The 23,265-nt window shown below is 46.8% G+C and overlaps 2 protein-coding genes across 7 annotated transcripts in view; one reads left to right on the top strand and one right to left on the bottom strand.

The window, feature by feature from the left end:
* Positions 1-11,455: 11,455 nt before the first annotated feature.
* Positions 11,456-20,114, bottom strand: TIFA (TRAF interacting protein with forkhead associated domain). Of its 2 annotated transcripts, XM_073571950.1 has the most exons (3): positions 19,849-20,114; positions 13,974-14,095; positions 11,456-12,463 (listed from the first exon to the last, which is right to left on the bottom strand). In XM_073571950.1, exon 3 carries the CDS (start codon positions 12,459-12,461, stop codon positions 11,889-11,891), a length of 573 nt encoding a protein of 190 aa, XP_073428051.1. In that variant the 5' UTR covers positions 12,462-12,463; positions 13,974-14,095; positions 19,849-20,114; the 3' UTR covers positions 11,456-11,888. The 2 variants fall into 2 exon arrangements, with proteins under 2 accessions (XP_073428051.1, XP_073428050.1); XM_073571949.1 differs by lacking the exon at positions 13,974-14,095 and having other exon boundaries at positions 19,849-20,112.
* The window catches only part of ALPK1 (alpha kinase 1), a 268,067-nt gene continuing 264,678 nt past the window's right edge, over positions 19,877-23,265 (top strand). For 4 of the 5 annotated variants that reach the window (XM_073571943.1, XM_073571947.1, XM_073571942.1 and 1 more), the window contains exon 1: positions 19,941-20,026. The gene's annotated coding sequence lies outside the window, so the exon portion shown is untranslated. Of the gene's footprint in view, positions 20,027-23,265 lie in introns of all 5 variants that reach the window. The other variant, XM_073571946.1, reaches the window with a different exon arrangement.

Below are 23,265 nucleotides of genomic sequence, written 5' to 3'. Positions count from 1 at the left end.
GGGGGAAAGCCCTAGGGAGACTGGGAGGGCAGAGTACAGGAGAGGCAGACTGAGAACAAGCAGGCAGCGGACTAGGGAGAACCAAGACACTAACACAGCACAGACAGAGAATGAGAGGGGGCCTGAGGATACAGTGAGCACCGCAGCAGACAGCGTCACCGCATGAGATAATCAGGCGTCTTACCAGAGCAGACGCCGGCCATATGTAGCGGTGGGCGCCGCCATGTTGGGGCGGGGCTAGCGCGTCACATTACCCAGGAGGCCGCGCACTGTGTGCTCGCACCTGACATCGAGGGAGCCGGAGGCCGGACGCGGGAGCGCGCCGGGCAGAGCGCGCCGAGGGGTAAGCAGGAGCCAGTGCAGTGACACACACATAGCCTTTCCATGCCCAGGATGAGGCACCCATAGCCTTCCCATGTCCAGCATGAAGCCCCCATAGCCTTCCCATGTCCAGCATGAGGTCCCCATTGCTTCCCCATGTCCAGCATGAGGTCCCCATTGCTTCCCCATGTCCAGCATGAGGTCCCTATTGCCTTCCCATGTCCAGCATGAAGCCCCCATAGCCTTCCCATGTCCAGCATGAGGTCCCCATAGCTTCCTCATGTCCAGCATGAGACCCCTCATTTTATAACCGTGGATCACGATAATGAAAAATTGTTTTTTTTTTCCACTAAAATGCCACTCTAGTCCACAATTTGATTTTTACAGGGACTAATAGGACAAAAGAGATTCCACAATTTGCAATGCAATTTCTCTTGTATCTGTGGTCGTACAGTACTGTTTGGCCAAATGGCAGGGCTTGGGAGGAAAGAAGTGCTATTTGACCTTTGGAGCGCAGATTTTCCTAGAATAGATTGCGGGTGCACTATGCAGATCCCCTAATTGCCAGAGCCACAGATCAACCCACAAGTGGCCATATTGGTAATTACAACCCTCTGGGAATGCAGTGACTGGGGATATATAGTGCCAATTTAGTGCCCAATACATTGTCCCCAGCTTGTGTTTCTGAGACACGCACCTTGTAAAATAATCAAGCGATTTCACCTCTCTACAGCAAGCCAAACGTCTTCGCTAACCGTAGTTTAGGTATATGCATTTAGGAGCTGAGATTTCATAGAATTTATTTTAGGGAGCAGAGATGTCGCTTTCCCGTGAGCCATCAGTAATGTGGAAATCCCCCATAATTCCACAGAGAGATGACGGACATGAGTAGGGGTTAGTTTTTTTGTGAGTTGAACCTTTTATTAGTATCATTTTGGGCTACATAACATTTTGGATCCAAGGTCTTTCTACCTCATGAATGGTTCTGTGGGTGAATCACAAGTTTTCGGGATTTAGACAGTTATTTTTGGAAGGCACGATGAACAAATTAAAAAAAGTAAATGCAATTCCTGAACTTTTTCATGTCGTTCACGTTATGGTGACATGATGGCTTTATTCTTCAGGTCAATACGATTAAAGCGACACCAGATTTATATTGGTTTTTCTGTTTTCTTACACACTATGCACTTATAATTTAGAGGTAAAACAAATCAAAAACTGCAATTCAGGATTTTTTTGGTGGGGGCTTTACGCCATTCACCATGCAGTAAACATAACCCAGTTTTATTCTTTGGGTCAGTACGATTTTAAGGATACTAGATTTCTATAGTTTTTTTATTTATTTTTTTTTTAGATTTTTTTGCTACTTTTGCCCACTAAAAATTATTTTGTAGGAAAAAACATCACCATATTCTGGAAGCTATAAGTTATATTTTTCCGCGGCCAGAGCTGAATAAAGATGTATATTTATTGGCTAAACATTTTTTGTTATGTTTACATTCTTAGTTTTTTTTTGGTTTTTGTGTAGTCACTCTATGGGTCTTAAATATTTTTTTATAGACTGATAACTGGGCTAATACCCAACAATATTTATATGTATTGCAGGGTAATAAACCTGGCAGTGTCAAAGTGACAGAATGGCCTGAGTCCTAACATGCCACCGTGTATCAGGCAGACCAGAAGGTCATTTTATAACCTCTGGTTTCCTTACAACTCAGGCTACCCCTTCTCAATTGTTACATTCTCTCATGAGGAGTAAAAACATCTTATACTTACCTTTCCTTTCCAACATCGGGTCGCTCATGACATTGTTATATCACTTAAGCCCTGCAGCCAGCCAGTAACTGCTGACATCTGGACGACTGATTACGGTTGTCAGTTTTGTCTGAATGAAGTGAGAGTAAAGTGGCCACTGTTTGGCTCCAGGGCTCAGCTGATATAACAATGTCACGCAAGCCCTAGGACACCAACCACTTATGTCGCTGGAATTGCGCCGGCAACAGAAGCAAATATAAGGTGTCTTTTCTCTACGTGGCGAAATAATGTAATTGAGAAGGGGTTGTCCGACTAATAAAAATAGAATTAGACTTACCGGTAATTCGGTTTCTAGGAACCTTCCACGACAGCCACCTTGGAGGTTGTCTCCCCGCCCTAAAGGGGGACAGGAACACAAAGAGGTTAAATAACCCTCCCCTTCCAGCTACCTCAGTGTTTTTTCTGACATATTAGCATGAATAGTTACAGCCAGTAGAGCAGGAATCATCAGGTAAATACATCATATAGGGAGGGAAATTAGTGCTGTCGTGGAAGGTTCCTAGAAACCGAATTACCGGTAAGTCTAATTCTATTTTCTCTAGTCACCTTCCACGACAGCCACCTTGGAGTCATGCCAACGTTAATTTTTTTTTTCAGGGAGGGACTACGGCTTGCAAGACGCGTCTGCCGAACGTCAGATCCCTATTGAAGTCCAGTCTATAATGTCTGGTAAAGGTGTGCACAGAGGACCAGGTGGCAGCTCTGCATATCTGCTCTGAAGACGTATTTCCTCTTGCTGCCCAGGACGTAGCGACTGATCAAGTGGAGGGGGCTTTTAACGACTCCGGCGGAGATAGATGTCTTGAAGAGTTTGCCAGGGAGATGGACTGCTTGATCCATCCCGCTATTGTGCTCTTTGCTGCCTTCCTCCCTTTGTTTCTTCCCGAATACTGAAGGAACAGGTTCTGATCAATTCTCCAATCCTTGGTTGCTTCGAGGTAGCCGAGAACCACCCTGCGAACGTCCAGGGTATGAAACCTTCCCTCTTTCGGATTAGAATGATTTGGGCAAAATGAGGGCAACACGATATCCTGGCTTCTATGAAAATCTGACACCACCTTGGGCAAAAAGGAGGGGTCTATACGCAGTACTATACTGTCAGAATTGAGTAGGAGGTAAGGTTCCTGTACTGATAGGGCCTGTAACTCCCCCACCCGTCTAGCCGATGTGATTGCTACCAGAAATACCGTTTTGAGTGTAAGAACCTTCAATGAGATTTCTGACAGGGGCTCAAACGGGGCCTGTGTCAGGCTATTGAGTACTAAATTAAGATCCCAGGGGGGAACCCGATCAGGGACTGAAGGGCGAATCCTGCCTGCCGCTACCATGAACCGCTTGATCCAGCGGTGTCTAGCTAGGTCTTGGTCAAAGAAAGAGCTAAGGGCAGATACCTGTACTTTTAACGTACTTGGTGTAAGCCCTAATTCTAAGCCCTTCTGCAGGAAATCCAGTATTTGGGCAATATTTGGATGAAGGGGGTCAGGGGCCCCCGGGAGGCACCAGGAGCAAAACCTCTTCCATATCTTGCCGTAAATTGCGTTCGTCACCAGCTTTCTGAAGGGAAGGGTCCGAATCACCTTGTCCGACAACCCTTTAGCCTTTAGAATATTGGCTTCAATAACCAAGCTGCTAGACGCAGCCTGGTCGACTTCGGGTGAAGCAAGGGACCCTGAAACAGGAGGTCGGTGTTTTGGGGTAGGAGCAAGGGACCCTCTTGGGCCATGTCCAGCAGAACGCTGTACCAGCTTCGTCCTGGCCACATGGGAGCCACCAGGATCGTTGTGACTCAGTCTGCTCTGATCTTCTGTAATGTTCTTGCCAGCATCGGGATTGGGGGAAAGGCGTAGGCCAGTCTGAAGATCCATGGATGGGCAAACGCATCTGTCCCCCGGGCTCCATACGTGGGACTGAGGGAAAAAAAGGTTGCCACCTTTGCATTCTGCGCATTCGCGAACAGGTCGACTTCTGGGTTTCCCCATCTTGAGACTAGGTTCTGGAAGACCTCTTGGTTCAGACACCATTCCCCTGGATGGACGTCTTTCCTGCTCAGGAAGTCTGCCTGGATGTTTTCCGACCCCTTCAGATGTACTGCGGAAACGGATAATAGGTTCTTCTCTGCCCAGAGGAAGATCCTTGCTGCTACATTCTTTAGACTGGCGTACCTTGTGCCCCCCTGGTGCCTGAGATACGCTACTGTGGTCACGTTGTCGGAGTATATCCGAACATGATGGTTTTTGACTAGGGCTGATGCGGCTTTCAGCGACTCTTCTACTGCCGTCAATTCTCTTAGGTTTGACGATCCAGATCTTATGTTCTGGGGCCATTGCCCCTGAAAGTATGAGTCTTCGATCACCGCCCCCCAGCCTCTCAGGCTGGCATCGGTACATAGTACCTTTAGAGGAAGCTGATCCCAACTTATTCCTCGCCTCAGGTTCCGGTAATTCAGCCACCACCAAAGGCTTGTTTTCACATGTCCTGGAAGCAGGATTCTTTTTGATAGGTTGTTTGAATACCTCTTTGCGTTCATCAGGACATATGATTGGAGGACTCGCGTATGAGCTTGTGCCCAAGATACCGCCTGAATGCACGCCGTCAGAGAACCCAGGATGGACATGGCGTCCCTTAGTGTTGGCGCCTTCTGGTTTCTGAACCGGATTGCTTTCTGCCGAAGGTCTCTTTGCCGATCTTCGGGGAGAAAGGAGGTTCTTTTTGCTGAATCCAAGAGGATTCCCAGGAATTTTCTCCTTGGAGAAGGATAGAGGGCCGACTTCTGGAGATTCGGTATCCACCCCAAGCCCTCGAGTATCTGTAGGGTCCTTAATACGTCTTGGTTCAGCCGGGCTACCGATGGTGCGATGATCAGCAGATCGTCTAGATACGGCACAATACATATTCCTTGAAGCCGGATAGAGATGACTGCTTCCCTCATTATCTTCGTAAATACCCTTGGTGCTGGGGATACCCCAAACGGCAGGGCGTTGAACTGGAGGTGGCGGATTTTTTGGCCGTGGAAGATCGCGAACCTCAGGAACTTTTGGTGGTCTGGATGAATGGGGACGTGGTAATACGCATCCCTCAGATCGTGGCCATTTGCCAGTTTTGCCCAATCAGCGGAATCGCCGACTTCCCTGATTCCATTTTGAACCTTCGGTACTTGATGAAGTGGTTCAGGGGCTTCAGATTTATTATGAGCCTGTGTTTTCCTGAAGGTTTTTTTATCAGGAACAGGCGAGAATAATGCCCCCTGCCCCTCCTCTTGCGGAGGCTCATATGAGACCACTTCTTCTCGTAGGAGTTCTTCTATCTGACGCCACAATATTCTCTGTAGACTTGGGGACTGTGTTGGAGTAATTCTTAGGGCGTGTGGGGGAGGGTGCTCGAACTCCAGCTTCAGCCCAAATTGTAGTGTGCAGGACCCACTGGTTTGAAGTCGTGGCCTGCCATTGGGCGAGAAACCGTGTGAGTCGACCCCCGACCCGGTAGTCACTGTTTCTCCGGGGGCTGCTACTGTTGGGGCACAAGGATGTTTCTCCCTTTCCCCCCTTTCGGGTAGCTCCATCGACCCGTCTTGCCCTTTCCTCTGAATGCTCTCTGGGAGGTCTGCTCTCTTGAGGAACGAAAAAACCGCCTTTTGGTGGATTTCTGTTCTGGTAGCGACTTATTCTTGTCTGAGGCCTTCTCTAGGATGTCCTCTAGGACCGGACCAAACACATGGTGTCCCTGGAAGGGGATAGCACACAGCTTCGTCTTGGAGGTGATATCACCCCATGATTTTAGCCACAAGGCTCTCCTGGCCGAATTTGAAAGGACAAGGGACCTTGCTGCCACCCGTACCATCTCTCCTGAGGCATCCGCTAAATATCCCGTCGCCTTCTGGAGAATTGATAGGGAGTCTAGGATTTCCTCTCTTGGAGTACACCCCGATAGGTGGTCTTCCAACATGCGTAGCCAGAAAAACAAAGATCTGGCTACACAGGTGGATGCAATATTCGCCTTGAGCAGGTTCGTGGAGGCCTCCCAGGACTTTTTAAGATGGCTCTATATTTTCCAATCCATCGGATCCTTTAATTGGGAAGCATCCTGAAAGGGTAAGGACGTTTTTTTAGTGACCTTAGACACCTGTACGTCTATTTTAGGGATCTCCCATATAGAACTATCACCCTCTAGGGGGAACCGATTTTTAAGCTCAGAGGGCACAGTGAGTGCCTTCTCGGGGGAGGACCACTCCTGAGCTATTAAATCCTGTATGACCTCATGAACCGGGAAACCTTTTCTACCTTTGGGTTTCAACCCTCCAAACATCTCATCCTGGACTGAGTTTAACCTCTTCCTCCTCTAATCCCATGGTGTTTCTCACCATGGATACTAACTCCTCCATATCCTCTGAGGAGAAATAATATTTTTTCGCATCATGACTGGATGTGGACGTGGAGCCCTCATTTTCCCAGATATCCTCCGATCCGGAGGAACGGACCTCTCCTGAGTCCGAGTCAGCTTCCACAGGTGCTTTTCCTCTTTTTTGGGGCAGGGCCCTTGGCCGCGGGGGTCTGGGCGGCTATGGAGGACTGCACCTCCTGTTTGATGAGAGTTTTTATGCTGTCAAACAGGGAGGGTTGCTCGGTACGCAGGATATTTTGCGTACAGGGTTGGCATAACTTTTTCCTGTAGTCAGAAGGAAACCTGGCACCACAAATACCACACTTGCGAGGATTTTTGGGGACCGAGGCCTTGTCTTCCTGCAAGAAGAAGAGAGGCTCGCTCAGATCCGTGCCACCGTAGTTTGACAGAAAAAGGGGACCGGCCCTGCTACTCACTGTAGGAGAGGGAACGCTGGGCTCCGCAGATGCTGCAGTTGAGGGTTTGTCACCATCCATGCTGTACACACCACAGACACGCTGCGCTTACCTGGAGCTGCTGCACCCTTTTGAGGGTGTTGCTGGCGTTCATTCTGTGGTGCTCCTCCCTCCTCCTTTGTCCCTGGGGAGGACCTGGTCGAACCCCCGCCGCCATTGGAAGCATTTCCCGGGTGCCGGCGCGCGTTTCCCCCTTGCAGGACGCCGGAGGCCGCAAACCGGAAGTGCGCGTCACCGCAACTTCCGGTTTACTGCCCGCCCCCTCTGGCGCGCGCGCCGGCCTCCACCTGCAGCGCTGGAAGGAGGGAGAACGCCGGGGAGCTGTGCAGGACCCCGCAGGCACCATACCGCCCCGCTTTACCCCGGAGGGCGCGGGAGGGGCGGCAAAGTCCCGAGTCACACCGCGGTGGAGACGGGAGCAGCATGTGAAGGAGAGGCGAACCCCCCGACCTCGGCTGCCCAGCTTCGGTTAGTATCTAGGGCTCCGCACGCTGGCCACGGCAGCCCCTTGTGACCTCTTCATGCCCCGATAGGGGACAGGAAAAACACTGAGGTAGCAGGAAGGGGAGGGTTATTTAACCTCTTTGTGTTCCTGTCCCCCATTAGGGCGGGGAGACAACCTCGAAGGTGGCTGTCGTGGAAGGTGACTAGAGAAAAAAAAACATTATGTCAAGCGCCTGGTGCAAATTGTGCAGGCACAGCACATGCGCCCACATAATCAACACAATATTCATTAATTATGTCATAATGCGGTGATAATAATCCTTCCTGATTATGATGTACATTTACATCAAATGTTGGGAAGGGGTGTGGTGCTAATAAAAATATGTTTATCTTATAGCCTACATATTATAATATATTGTTTATATGCTTTGATATAGTGTGGTCACTAGACCAAGGGTGGAATGTATTGCAAATATGAAATATGTTTGTTTGATTCCAAACACTATATCTAATATATAAAGCTCAAAGTGTGTATGTATGCATGCATGTGTGTATGTATGTCCGGGATAGGCATCCGCACCGTCGCAGCTACAGCCACAAAATTTGGCACAGTCACACGTCTGGACCCCGAGAGCGTCCTAAGCTATGTTGTGAGGTGAAATTTTAACCCCGCGCGTTCCAATTCACCAAACAATTTTGCCCCTATCTACATACTGTGGGAAAAAGTGTGTGTGCGTCAAGCCCCGCCCCTCATTATGATGTCATAATGCCCCTATTTGCATACTGGGGAAACAGTGTGTGCGGTATCAAGCCCCGCCCCTCATTATGATGTCACAATGGTTGCCATGGCGACGCTGATGTCATCATAGGTTGCCAGCCCTGCCGCCGCGCATTATGTCATAATGGTTGACTATGGGATGGAGGATGTGTGATGGGTATATGGGCACTGGACTATGGGATGGAGGATATGTATGATGGGTATATAGGCACGGGACTATGGGATGGAGGATATGTATGATGGGTATATGGGCATGGGACTATGAGATGAAGGATGTGTGATTGGTATATGGGCACTCGACTATGGGATGGAGGATATGCATGACGGGTATATGGGCACGGGACTATGGGATGGCGGATATGTATGATGGGTATATGGGCACATGGGATCGTGGATATGTATGATGGGTATATGGGCACGGGACTATGGGATGGAGGATAATTATAATTTGCTATAGCATAATGGTTGACTATGGGATGGAGGATGTGTGATGGGTATATGAGCACTGGACTATGGGATGGAGGATATGTATGATGGGTATATGGGCATGGGACTATGAGATGAAGGATGTGTGATCGGTATATGGGCACTCGACTATGGGATGGTGAATATGTATGATGGGTATATGGGCATGGGACTATGGGATGGAGGATGTGTGATGGGCATGGGACTATGGGATGGAGGATGTGTGATGGGTACTCGACTATGGGATGGAGGATATGTATGATGGGTATATGGGCATGGGACTATGGGATGGAGGATATGTATGATGGGTATATGGGCACGGGCCTATGGGATGGAGAATATGTATGATGGGTATATGGGCATGGGCCTATGGGATGGTGGATATGTATGATGGGTATATGGGCACAGGACTATGGGATGGAGGATATGTATGATGGGTATATGGGCATGGGACTATGGGATGGAGGATGTGTGATGGGTATATGGGCACTCGACTATGGGATGGCGAATATGTATGATGGGTATATGGGCATGGGACTATGGGATGGAGGATGTGTGATGGGTATATGGACACTCGACTATGGGATGGAGAGTATGCAGTATGATGGGTATATGGGCACGGGCCTATGGGATGAAGGATATGTATGATGGGTATTTGGGCACGGGACTATGGGATGGAGGATAATTATAATTTGCTATAACTAACCACAGTTACTATGCCCGGGCAGAGCCGGGCTCTTCAGCTAGTATTGCAATATACTACGGTGTAATATCATTGATGCTGAACTTTGATACTGAGCCACAAAGCGTTTGCTCTGTGTTAATACCGTAAGACAAGGTTAAAAATAACAACTGTACAGGTAATGAATATTTATGCTGCTTGACCAAAGAAGTCTTGTGTTCAATAATACTATGATGCTCGGAGACAAGGGAGACCAAAATGTTTTGATAGTTTCATGTAGCAATTGTCATGCATGACAACAATAATCAAGGACCGATTGTGATACAAATGAGACGAGTATGAGTGTGTGCCTGGGTTACGATAGGTATCCAGTTTTCAGAATAGGTGATTATGGAAGTCATGCTGCCCATATACTACCATCTTAGAGCGTTATGCTATGATCATGAAGAGTTAACTTTGTAACAAGCAACATATGTTGAACTTTGAACAGTGACAGACAATCAGTGACAGACAATCTTGATTGTTAGAAGACATGCCAGTGGTAAATAAATCTTGGTAGCAAACAACCTTGAAGCATTGTGCTATTGTTAAGAGACATGCCAGTAGCAAACAGGTCTTGGGTTGGTGCAAACAAACATTAAGATTGTAGTAGTCTATAACAGACCTTGAAGTCTTGTGTTGTTATCAAGACAACAACCAACTGTGCAATTGCAAGATACTGATGATTCACCCTAAACATACTGCACAGATCTAATAGGGGAGGATGTGGGAGATGTGTATAAAAAACAGGACCCGGTTCAGCGAGGTGGGGACATTTCCAGAAGGTATCGTGGATGCACGGTTTCTGTGATGACAAGCACAGAGTATTTCCTTCTCGCTGACACTGTGGTCCCTCCAGTGGAGAAGTGATGTTACAATACTTGGTAATGTATAGTATTGATGCTTATTTCTCTATGTACTATAATTCATATTAATTGTATAATTCACATGAAATTAACAAAACAGGGTAATATTATATCTGCCATTCCATAATTCAGCATTATCCTGATGTAATCTTAATAAATTGTTACATTATCGTTTTACCACAAAACTGTATCCAAGTGGTGCCTTCTTTAAAGCCGTATCCGAACCTTATTGCTAAACAGTTGGCAATACAAGGGGTTAAAATGGATAGGCATTAATGTTTAATAACATCTAGCCGATTTGTTTTACTGTAGGGGGATATCATTTTTAGATTTTTTTTGCAGTTGAATAACACGATAACCGTAATAAACAGTTACGTAATTAAGATGATGACATGTCAATGAGAACAGAAATAAAAAATTTATAATAAAGATAAAATAATTGAATTTTACATGGTAGATTTTCCATTTGTAAAATATAAAAAAGTCTTTGTGAAAGTTATATGAATACAAATTGAAGAGCAGTATGTGGAGACATTGACAATAATATTTTTACAGTCTCATTAGCAGATAAAAGCTACAATACTGGGGTCTCCTATTCTGCCCACCCATAGCTGGGCTAGAAGAATTGCACTGATATGTTCTAAATACACAATAACAAATGTCTGTAGCTGGAGCCATCTTTAACACAAGGCAATATTTTATAATCCTTATACTCTCTCATGTCTATAGTATCCTCTTTAGGCCGGGATCACACTACCGTGTGTGAGGCGAGAAACTCACACAAGTCTCTCGCATCAACACCCGGCACTACTACCGCCGGCACTCAGGGCCGGAGCAGCGACCGCATAGAAATACCTACAAAAGACAAAATCCCTGCTGTAATTAAATAAATTTAAAGCAAAAGTGCATTTAAGTAATACAGAGTAGAGTTGAGCGACTTTGGTCGGATCGGGTTTCATGAAACAAAATATGAGTCGGATGAAACTGGTCCGACTAGGGCAAAAAAAAAAAGTAGGAGTTTCGTCCGAAACCCGACCCCAATGCAAGTCAATGGGGAATAAAAGTCGGCATTGAGCGGATGAATGTCATCTGCTCAATGCCGACTTTTATTCCCCATTGACTTGCATTGGGGTCGGGTTTCGGACGAAACAACTACTTTTTTTTGCCTTAGTCGGACCAGTTTCATCCGACTCAAATTTTGTTTCATGAAACCCGATCCGACCAAAGTCGCTCAACTCTAATACAGAGTTTTTAGTAATACTGTATTTGATCAAATATAGCATAAAAGCTGTCCCACCATCGACAAGGTGACTCTGTGGTCGGGGCGGTCCTACACTGTCTAATATTAAAAACCTTATCCTGTGTCAAAGTTGACGTCAGTGTGTGAATAAGGGCAGACAAGGACCGGGTGCCAACCAGAAATACATGCAGCCGCAGCTCCGGTCCTGAGTGCTGGCGGCAGCGCCGGGTGTTGATGCGAGAGACTCGTGCGAGTTTCTCGCATCACACATGGTAGTGTGATCACGGCCTTACACAAATACAGCCACATTATGGCTTTTACGTCCAGGCATACAAACTACCTCATCTGTTCTCCGCATGTATAAAATATATAGTAATTATTTTTTCTATGTATCGTTTTCATCAACTTCCACTGGGGGAGGAGTTGAGGGAATTGAAGGCTGATAATTTAATGGGCCGTTTTCAGGGATGGCCATCATCACAGGATGGCCTATTTCTTGTACAAGAGAAAAGCGTGACACATCACAGTAGATTGCAAATTTGTCTTCAGACTCGCCGGCTTCATTCTCCATCAACATCTGAAAGTCCCCAAAACGAATGATGCACTTTGGAGGAAGCTCAACCTTATTGAGGTAGTCCAATTCCAATCCATCAACATTAAGTTTTGTTTTCTTGCTGAGGTTTTTAATCTCAAAGGACGTTGTGGAAGAATTCAATGGTTTAAAGAACTGCAAACCAAACTGCATCCGGGAGACTTTGCTATGGAGCAACTTGAACTTACAACTATTAATGTCCCGCCCAAACAAAACCACATCCTCGGCTTTGATCTCTTGTCTTCTGCACAAGTCAATGGCACTGAAAATTCTTGGGTCATGTTGGTTAGGATGGTACATTTTCATGTGCAGGCACGTGAGAGTCTGTTCTGTAGCCACATCATTGTCCCCATCTGCGCCGGCCATTCCTTCAGGAAACAGATTAAATCAATCATAAGGTCATTTATATTCATCATTAGTGAGTACATAAACTTGTTTTATGGAGTGGAATATTTACCTCAATGATAAGAGTACAACAATTCATAGATAAATTACCTTGGGTCATGAATAACAAACAATAGAACAAATTGTTCGTAGCCAGTAGTTTGACAATACATAGATATTTCATTAATTGTCAAGTAGCAAAAAAAATCCCTAATTGTCCAAACTATGTCAACACGGACCTTTTAAAAGGGGTTTAGCACATAAGTCTGTAGTCACTCTACATTATGTGACTGCAGACTTATGAATCCTCATATCTTACACGGTGCATGCAGTCAGGATTCTACACCGCCGAAAGACCGGTGTGGTCATGTGACCACAAGTATACAACATGCATACTTCGGACTAGATGTGAGCAGCCTCACTGAATTGAGAGATATTGAGCGAAGCGGCACATGTCCAGTGGAATGAGACTGGGAGTATACATACTGCACACTTGCAGTCACATTACCACCCACTCCTGACACCAGAAAATCGTATTGCCTGAACATCGAAACAGCACAAAAGCATTGCACAGTGGCAGTGCCATGTGTTCAACGTGCATGGCCAACTTTTTGTACCATATTTTTGCTTTTCGTATGGCACTGTATGGTTTGGGGACCTGATATGAAAGATCTACACCCTCATTACTTATTGTAATCCATCATAAAATCTAGCTTTGGGACTTGTGTTGTAGTACCTTTTACAGTGACAATGGAGCTGTTGTCACGGTGTAAGGTGGTCAAGGTAAGGACATTCCTCTAGTCCTTATACCTGACCACTAGCATGTTGTCGCTGCATTGGGCTCTAGTCTTGCTTTTTTCACATGGTGTCGCATACAACTGTACCTCTGACAGAGTGGGTCGCTGGTGTAAAAGTTATCTACATAGAGGTGATAACCCTAATTTAGCAGTGGGTGCAGCCATTCCCACACAATTTTCCATTCATTCCCAGGACAGAGGGGCATTCATGGGGGGGGGGGGTCAACAAGAGTGTCCTTCCTTTCGTAGACCCTAAATCTGTGGGTGGCCCAGAGGTTAATCTATACAGATGTCCTTATCCTTTTGGGGGTTGTACACTTCAGTACATTTTCTGCTTAAGTGGTCAACCACTGGCCAAATTTTATATAGACAATAAAAGTTGGGATCATCTTGGGGAGGACACTGCGCATTATCACTGTAAAGCAATCATTTTTTCCTTGTCATGGCCATACGAATACCCGCATGTTGTAGAGAACATCAGCACTCCAGTATTGCCGAAGCTCTGGTTTTCTGACTATGCCCATATGCAGCACAATGCCACAAAAATGGCAATTTCTGCTGCATTTAGAGGGCGTATTATGACGTGGGATTTTGGGTGAAAAATTGATGGGCATACAAGTTTGCTTGGGCCACCATATGATTATTACCTCGCTGAAAAAGAATTTGAAAAAGTCAATTTCAGTGTCAAATTGAATACCTGAGATGCCAACGAAATGAATAACAGGCTGATTATTTTCGGAGGGTGGAGTAGTCCATATGGGATCGATTGCTGAAGTGGTTGCCTCGGTTCCAGGGCGTCTTGCCAGGGGTCCCTCCTCACTACATGAGGAAGAAAAATAGAGGGATGTGGAATCTTCCTCACTGCCTGAATCTGTGTCGTAGGCAAGGAGATCATATGCCTCCTGTGCTGAATCGTGTCTTTTTTGACGAATGGGACATTTTAATTTTATTCTTCTAATCAGTTGGAGATGTGTGTCTAAGTAGTGTTTTTACATGTGTATTGTGTGAAGTGTGTATAAAGGGTACTATTTATTACATTTACTATAAAAAGTAGAGAAAATCAGGGATTGGGGAACTGCTGTGATCACAGATCGGCCACACAGCACAGGAGACAGAGTAGAAGCAGGAGATCACAAGAGGATCGCACTGGCGACCAATCATTTATTTTGTCTCTGACAGGTATACAGGGGCTATACAACTGCTCTTTAAGCCGGATCTAAGGAAAAGATGGCGTGTAGAGCGGTGACGTTATTTCATATCAATCCTTTTGGAACTATTGTTCAGCCAATCGGCACAAGAATGGTTAATCACCAGAGGTGATGTCGCGATCACCTCATCCATTTTGACTGCTGTGACTGGTGCCATATCAGATATGTCACAGCATGTCACATTGGTTTTTTTTTTAAACTTTATTGTCAAATTGCTGTAATTAGCTGGTTGGAATTGATTGGCCAATTACAGCGAGCACGGCGTTCATTTGGTGCCATATCATCATCTGTATGTGGACCTCAATGCTGATCTGCAGACCAGAACTTACAGCCTGGAGTACGTCTGAGGCTGCAAATCCAGGTCTGAAGAACCGAGGTCAGTCAGGGCATTGCGGTACATATATGGACCATGAATTATGTCCATCTGAACCTCACCTAAGGGTATGTGCACGCAGCGTCATTTAGAAAACGCTGACATTCGTATTACTGAGGCAGCTTCGCCGTTCTTGTGGTGGCTTTCACCGAGTTGAGAACAGATGACGAGAGCAGAAATAGCCTGAAGAAGTGACTTCTTCTAACTACTCAATGATTTCCGAACCTTGTAGTGATTACAAAAGTGACATAAGGCGGAACATGTGCACAGCAATGTCATTTTGACATTGCTGTGCCTCATGTTAATTTTATGGGGTGATTTTGCAGATGAATCCCACACAAAATTTGCCTGAAAAAGATGTTGTATGCATATACCCCAACAGTGGAAATCAAATAAACATTTCTCTGCTGCTTAAACCCTACAATGCCCTGTTATAAAATTTTTGCCCACATTTTGCATATGAAGAGAACCCAGGAGCCACTGAATGACCCTAATGCCCTCAAGTATTACCAAATTCTAAGGCAACACTTACTGATAGGTTCACGTTATGCTAGCTCATTACCAAGTAAAAAAAATACCTAGAGTGATAAAATAAAAAGGGTAAAAAATAAAAACAAGCCAAAAAAAAAAAAAATTGTATAAAAGTGGCAAAACGTATCGTAAATATGAATGAATTAGTACATAGTGTCTAAAGTACAGGAAACAACAATGCTGTCAGAATAAAATGTAAACGTGACAAAACGAAAAAAAAAAATATATGTACAGTCATGGCCAAAAGTATTGACACCCCTGCAATTCTGTCAGATAATATTCAGTTTCTTCCTGAAAATGATTGCAAACACAAATTCTTTGGTATTATTATCTTCATTTAATTTGTCTTAAATGAAAAAGCACAAAAGAGAATGAAGCAAAAAGCAAAACATTGATCATTTCACACAAAACTCCAAAAATGGGCCGGACAAAAGTATTGGCACCCTCAGCCTAATACTTGGTTGCACAACCTTTAGCCAAAATAACTGCGACCAACTGCTTCCGGTAACCATCAATGAGTTTCTTACAATGCTCTGCTGGAATTTTAGACCATTCTTCTTTGGCAAACTACTCCAGGTCCCTGATATTTGAAGGGTGCCTTCTCCAAACTGCCATTTTTAGATCTCTCCACATGTGTTCTATGGGATTCAGGTCTGGACTCATTGCTGGCCACCTTAGAAGTCTCCAGTGCTTTCTCTCAAACCATTTTCTAGTGCTTTTTGAAGTGTGTTTTGGGTTATTATCCTGCTGGAAGACCCATGACCTCTGAGGTAGACCCAGCTTTCTCACACTGGGCCCTATATTATGCTGCAAAATTTGTTGGTAGTCTTCTGACTTCATAATGCCAAGCACACGGTCAAGCAGTCCAGTGCCAGAGGCAGCAAAGCAACCCCAAAACATCAGGGAACCTCCGCCATGTTTGACTGTAGGGACCGTGTACTTTTCTTTGAATGCCTCTTTTTTCTCCTGTAAACTCTATGTTGATGCTTTTGCCCTAAAAGCTCTACTTTTGTTTCATCTGACCAGAGAACATTCTTCCAAAATGTTTTAGGCTTTTTCAGGTAAGTTTTGGCAAACTCCAGCTTGGCTTTTTTATGTCTCGGGGTAAGAAGTGGAGTCTTCCTGGGTCTACTACCATACAGTCCCTTTTCATTCAGATGCCGACGGATAGTACGGGTTGACACCGTTGTACCCTCGGACTGCAGGGTAGCTTGAACTTGTTTGGATGTTAGTGGAGGTTCTTTATCCAACATCCGCACAATCTTGCATTGAAATCTCTTGTCAATTTTTCTTTTCCGGCCACATCTAGAGAGGTTAGCCACAGTGCCATGGGCTTTAAACTTCTTGATGACACTGCGCACGGTAGACACAGGAACATTCTGGTCTTTGGAGATGGACTTGTAGCCTTGATATTGCTCATGCTTCCTCACAATTTGGTTTCTCAAGTCCTCAGACAGTTCTTTGGTCTTCTTTCTTTTCTCCATGCTCAATGTGGTACACACAAGGACACAGGACAGAGGTTGAGTCAACTTTAATCCATGTCAACTGGCTGCAAGTGTGATTTAGTTATTGCCAACACCTGTTAGGTGCCACAGGTAAGTTATAGGTGCTGTTAATTACACAAATTAGAGAAGCATCACATGATTTTTTGAACAGTGCCAATACTTTTGTCCACCCTCTTTGTTATGTTTGGTGTGGAATTATATCCAATTTGGCTTTAGGACAATTCTTTTTGTGTTTTTTCATTTAAGACAAATTAAATGAAGATAATAATACCAAAGAATTTGTGTTTGCAATCATTTTCAGGAAGAAACTGAGTATTATCTGACAGAATTGCAGGCGTGTCAATACTTTTGGCCATGACTGTATATCTTTGAGTCTTGGAAGGGATAGTAATACTCTTCTGAAATCCAATACTGCACAAGAAAAGTAACAACTAGGCAACATCATTGCAGGCGGCACAGCAGTTCCTTCTTCTCAGAAATACCCGTGTCAGCTAGATTTGGAATTTACAAAGAATTCTGACTTGCACAACTCTCGGGCTATTCATCATCTATGCTATCCGGAACTACAGTCGATAACATGATCTATGGTATGGAAGAGATAGAGATAGAGCTAGATATATAAATATATATATATATATATATATATATATATATATATATATATATATATATACATACACACACACTGTAGAAGTGGTAAAACATGCTGACATGGCATCTTCAGTAGGAGGCAACTGTCCTACTGTAACTCTGGGCTAAATACTGAGGTCAGCATCATTTATAGCCTCTGCTCATAGGGGGCTTACAGAACACATGGGAGTGAGCCTTGTGTGAGGGGGATGGGGACAGTCATCACCCACCCTAGAGAACGCTGCTAGGAAATTCCCAGGCATGATGTAACTATGGTGGAATCTGTTCAAAGAAAAGGAACACCAAAACTAGAGCTGAACTGAAGGTACATTATAACCATGCAGACACACACATGGGGACATTTGCTAAGCAAATTCCTTCCATACACAGCAGCAATCACATGGAAGGCACTGCTGCATTAACCACTTAGGGCCATTTACACCGCGCTTGTTAAAAACGCCTGTTCCGCGATTTTATTGCGAGGTAAACAAGCTGCAGCAGAAAAGTATAGTCCAGATTGTTCAGTGAGCATCGCTTACTAATACTTTGGTCTACCGGAGTAAACAAGCACTCAGACGACCGTCGATCCGTCCATGTAAATGGACCCTTAGTGTATGCATACACAGTGTTTGTAGCAGAAGACTCTGCAGCATACACCGTGTAGTGTTGGCAGGAAAAAGGCTGCATAATGTAAATGTGTTTTGTGTGTGTTTTTTACTAGTCGCAGAAAGAATTGACATGCTCGAGGTTTAAAACTACAAAGAAAAAGTAAGAAATGAGTTCAAGAGATTTCAGGAATGTCATTCACTCTGCTGGTACAGTAAGATGCGCATGCCCAAGAAGATGTAGTACAGCGCAGGCGCCGCATTTCAAAAGAAAACTGAGGAGGCGGCGCCAATTACGAAATGAGTCAGAGGGGGAAACACCTGCCCCCCTGTCAAAATTCAGGTATTTTTGAACAAATTTATAAACGATTATATCTGCAGTGGAAGGGACGCTAAGTAAAAGAGCCTTTAAGTGCAGCACGGTGGCTCAGTGGTTAGCACTGTAGCCTTGCCGCGCTGGAGTCCTGGGTTCAAATCCCACCAAGGACAACATCTGCAAGGAGTTTGTATGTTCTCCCCATGTTTGCGTGGGTTTCCTCCGGTTTCCTCCCACACTCCAAAGACCTAATGATAGGGAATTTAGATTGTGAGCCCCAATGGGGACAACGATGATAATGTGTGCAAACTGTAAAGCGCTGCGGAATATGCTAGCGCTATATAAAAATAAAGATTATTATGTGAAAATGAAGAAAATCCTACTAAGATAACGCAGTGGGTCACCCTGCCAGTAGTGAAGTGGTTAATCTGGAGCTAGGTAATGTACAATTCTGTCACATGGTTACAGACACAGACTACATGTGGTACAGAGCACATCTGTCAGCCACAGCAGCCCACACTGAGGGCAGGGGGTCCATACATGGGGTAAAGGGCCCACAGACAGGACTATGGTCCATACATGGGGTAAAGGGCCCACACTGAGGGCAGGGGTCCATACATGGGGTGAAGGGCCCACAGACAGGACTATGGTCCATACATGGGGTAAAGGGCCCACACTGAGGGCAGGAGGTCCATACATGGGGTAAAGGGCCCACACTGAGGGCAGGAGGTCCATACATGGGGTAAAGGGCCCACACTGAGGGCAGGAGGTCCATACATGGGGTAAAGGGCCCACACTGAGGGCAGGAGGTCCATACATGGGGTAAAGGGCCCATACATGGGGTAAAGGGCCCACACTGAGGGCAGGAGGTCCATACATGGGGTAAAGGGCCCACACTGAGGGCAGGAGGTCCATACATGGGGTAAAGGGCCCACACTGAGGGCAGGGGTCCATACATGGGGGTAAGGGGCCCACAGACAGGACTATGGTCCATACATGGGGGTAAGGGGCCCACAGACAGGACTATGGTCCATACATGGGGTAAAGGCCCCCAGACAGGACTATGGTCCATACATGGGGTAAAGGGCCCACACTGAGGGCAGGAGGTCCATACATGGGGTAAAGGGCCCACACTGAGGGCAGGGGTCCATACATGGGGGTAAGGGGCCCACAGACAGGACTATGGTCCATACATGGGGGTAAGGGGCCCACAGACAGGACTATGGTCCATACATGGGGTAAAGGCCCCCAGACAGGACTATGGTCCATACATGGGGTAAAGGTCCCACACTGAGGGCAGGGGTCCATACATGGGGGTAAAGGGCCCACAGACAGGACTATGGTCCATACATGGAGCCAGTGGCAGAACAGGACGAGCGGCTCTCGCCTCAGGGCAGCACTCACCTGTTGTTATGACACTCGGCTCCTCCGTGTAGTGTTATCTGGGACTGATTAGTCTGTGCGCTGCTGTTCGGTGTCTGTCAGGTTCCCGCCCAGTGCAGTCACAGCTCCCTGCTGCCCTCCCTCCAGCGCGGTGTGACAGACGGGACGAGGCACAGGACGCCAGTGCTTCCAGCTCAGAGTACGTACCCTGCGCTCGTGTTCTCCCAGCTCACTGCCCCTCCTGTCCTGGCACCCGTCAGCCGCCCCTTCCCCCTTTACTCCCTCACATCCAGTTATTATTACTTCAGTTACTGATCCTTCCGGCTCCACAGTCAGGAATTCCCCTGACGTCACGGCCGCACAATCAGCAGTAATGTCTCCAGTAATGACTCCCGGGGTCTGCAGCATTGTCTCCTGGGGTCTGCAGTAATATCTCCCTAATTCTGCAGTAATATCTCCCTAATTCTGCAGTAAAGCCTCCAGGGGACTATAATAATGACTCCCGGGGTCTGCAGTAATGACTCCCGGAGACTGCAATAATGACTCTCGGAGTCTGCAGTAATATCTCCCTAATTCTGCAGTAATGCCTCCCGGGGACTATAATAATGACTCCCGGGGACTATAATAATGACTCCCGGGGTCTGCAGTAATGACTCTCGGAGTCTGCAGTAATGCCTCCTGGGGTCTGCAGTAATGTCTCCCGGAGACTGCAATAATGACTCTCGGAGTCTGCAGTAATATCTCCCTAATTCTGCAGTAATGCCTCCCGGGGACTATAATAATGACTCCCGGGGACTATAATAATGACTCCCGGGGTCTGCAGTAATGACTCTCGGAGTCTGCAGTAATGCCTCCTGGGGTCTGCAGTAATGTCTCCCGGAGACTGCAATAATGACTCTCGGAGTCTGCAGTATTGACTCTCGGGGTCTGCAGTTCTATTGTTATGTAGGATAGGGGAAAGTTTAACCTACAGGGATGGGGGGGTGACCTGCTTCTTGCCGCAGACAGACACGAGACTGAGACAGAGTTTGTCTTCAACAGGTCCGTTTTTATTGGCCGTCTTTCTGACGACCACTGCAATTCACAGCAACTGTGGGGTTAGTGCACACGTACTTTTTGGCCCTGCGGATTTTTCCGCGCAGAATGGAAGAAATCCGCAGGTCAAATGACCTGCATTTTTCCTGCGGATTTCTTCCATTTGTCCTGCGGTTTTCTTGCGGTTTTTGTGCGGTTTTCCATCGCGGTTTTCCCCCTGCGGATTTGGTGACAGGGGAGGTGGAAAACCGCACAAAAGTAGTAACATGCTGCGGATTTTGTACCGCGGGAAAACCGCGTGGAAAAATCCGCAGCGTCTGCACAGCGTTTTTTTTTTTTCCATTCATTTTAAGGCTACTGTACATCACAATGCGGATATGCAACGTTTCTGCGCGGTAAAATCCGCTGCAAATCTGCATCGTGTGCACACAGCCTTACACTTCTCTTGTACACAGACCCGGGTACCTGCACTTCCTTTGTTACTATAATCATTGCGTCCTCTGTGGTTCTTTTCACTTTTGGTGCTCTAGGCCCATCCACCACAGCGCTTCACCAGTCTGAGTACACTGTCCGTTCAATACCCACAGGCCGTCTTCGTCTGTGGCTACCGTCCTCTGGGCCACCCCCCGTGACCGCCTCAACTGTCAGTCCTTTCTGGAGCCTTTCTACTGTCTCTATCTCCGCAGCAGAACTTCCTCTCTAGTGTGCTCCCCTCGCTGACTGAACTTTCCAGAACCTTCCCTCAGCCTTTTATACTCCCAGTCCTGGTAGCTCCGCCCACTATCACCTGATGGTTGTTAGGAGCCGTAAAGTCATCCAGGGCTGTAGTCGCTGGAGAGCGGGAGGTCAGCCGAGGGCCGGTTTCAGGGCCCGGGGACCTGTCTGGTGCACTGGGCGTGGGATCTGTCTGCAGTGCCGCCGACTGGACCGGGGGAACGCTCGCCTCCCCCGGCGTCACGGCTGACGGCAGGCTTTCCCGCAGCTCTTTTAGTAGCCGTTGGTCTTCACCCTGCCGTCCGGCAGGGCCGGCCTCCAGGCCCGATGGTTCTGCGGGGTGAACTCGTGCCGCTTCTTCCAGCAGCGGTTCCAACAAAGTCCGGGGTATCGAGAATGGCTCCCAGGGGCAGATCTCCCTATGGGATTCAACTTCCTGACGCCATTTCCACTCCAGGCGTCTGAGGCCACGGCAGCTGCAGCGTCGCATCTCTCCAGAGTTCCCGAAGCACAATGGCGCCAAGCAGCTGCACCCAGTCTCTTCACCTGGGCCACTCCCGCTCGTGGGTGGGGCGTTGTTCGGCCTCTCCACCCATTTTCCAAGGTCCAGCATGGGAGGGCGGCTGTCTCCTGATGTAGGCTGCTCCCCCAGGAGTGGATGCGACATAGTCCTAAATTGTCCAGTATGGCTGCAAACTCCTGTGTCTCTTCCTGACGCTGAAATGCCACAGCCATTTTGACAGAACACTTTTCTGCTCCGATTCCACTTAATGACAGCCAGCAATCCGAAGCACAGTCCCAAATTGTAATCCACAGGAAAAATAAAATCTTCACCCCGTACAGCTTGGGGTCCTTTGGTACTTTGTGGCAGGCTTGTCGCTGAAGGTGTTGCATTTGCGGCAAGAATCCTGCCGACTATGCCAAATGTAGGATAGGGGAAAGTTTAACCGACAGGGATGGGGGTGTGACCTGCTTCTTGCCGCAGACAGACACGAGACTGAGACAGAGTTTGTATTCAACAGGTCCGTTTTTATTGGCCGTCTTTCTGACGACCACCGCAATTCACCACAGCAACTTTACACTTCTCTTGTACACAGACCCGAGTACCTTCACTTCCCTTGTTACTATAATCGTGGCGTCCTCTGTGGCTCTTTTCACTGTGGCTGACCTAGGCCCATACACCACAGCGCTTCACCAGTCTGAGTACACCGTCCGTTCAATACCCACAGGCCGTCTTCGTCTACGGCTACCGTCCTGTGGGCCACCCCCCGTGACCGCCTCAACTGTCAGTCTTCTCTGGAGCCTTTCCACTGTCTCTATCTCCGCAGCAGAACTTCCTCTCTAGTGTGCTCCCCACGCTGACTGACCTTTCCAGAACCTTCCCTCAGCCTTTTATACTCCCAGTCCGGGTAGCTCCGCCCACTATCACCTGACAGTTCCTCTGCCCAATGTCAGTTATTCAGTCCCACTCTTACACTCTCCACTGCCCTCTACCGGTCAAACTATAATATGACACCCTTTCTCTTTATCTCAGCACTTTCACACCTACACTGCGCTACTCCTCTGCCTCTCACTACAGGCAGGTCTGTCCGTCAGTCCAACTTCCCTACAGTTACTGCCGTTATCATCACTTCTATATTAGTATCATCCAGTTGTGGTTTATTATTCCCACTGTGTGACATTGCTACT

The sequence above is a fragment of the Dendrobates tinctorius genome, unplaced genomic scaffold (assembly GCF_039654945.1).
Source record: "Dendrobates tinctorius isolate UK_male_01 unplaced genomic scaffold, ASM3965494v1 ptg000030l, whole genome shotgun sequence".
NCBI classification, from domain to species: domain Eukaryota; kingdom Metazoa; phylum Chordata; class Amphibia; order Anura; family Dendrobatidae; genus Dendrobates; species Dendrobates tinctorius.
Note: the sequence above shows the minus strand (reverse complement) of the source record. Positions and strands in the feature narration are given on the sequence as shown.

Bases quoted from the DNA above. Each gene is read 5' to 3' on its own strand.
- TIFA (XM_073571950.1), bottom strand. From the start codon at position 12,461: ATGGCCGGCGCAGATGGGGACAATGATGTGGCTACAGAACAGACTCTC.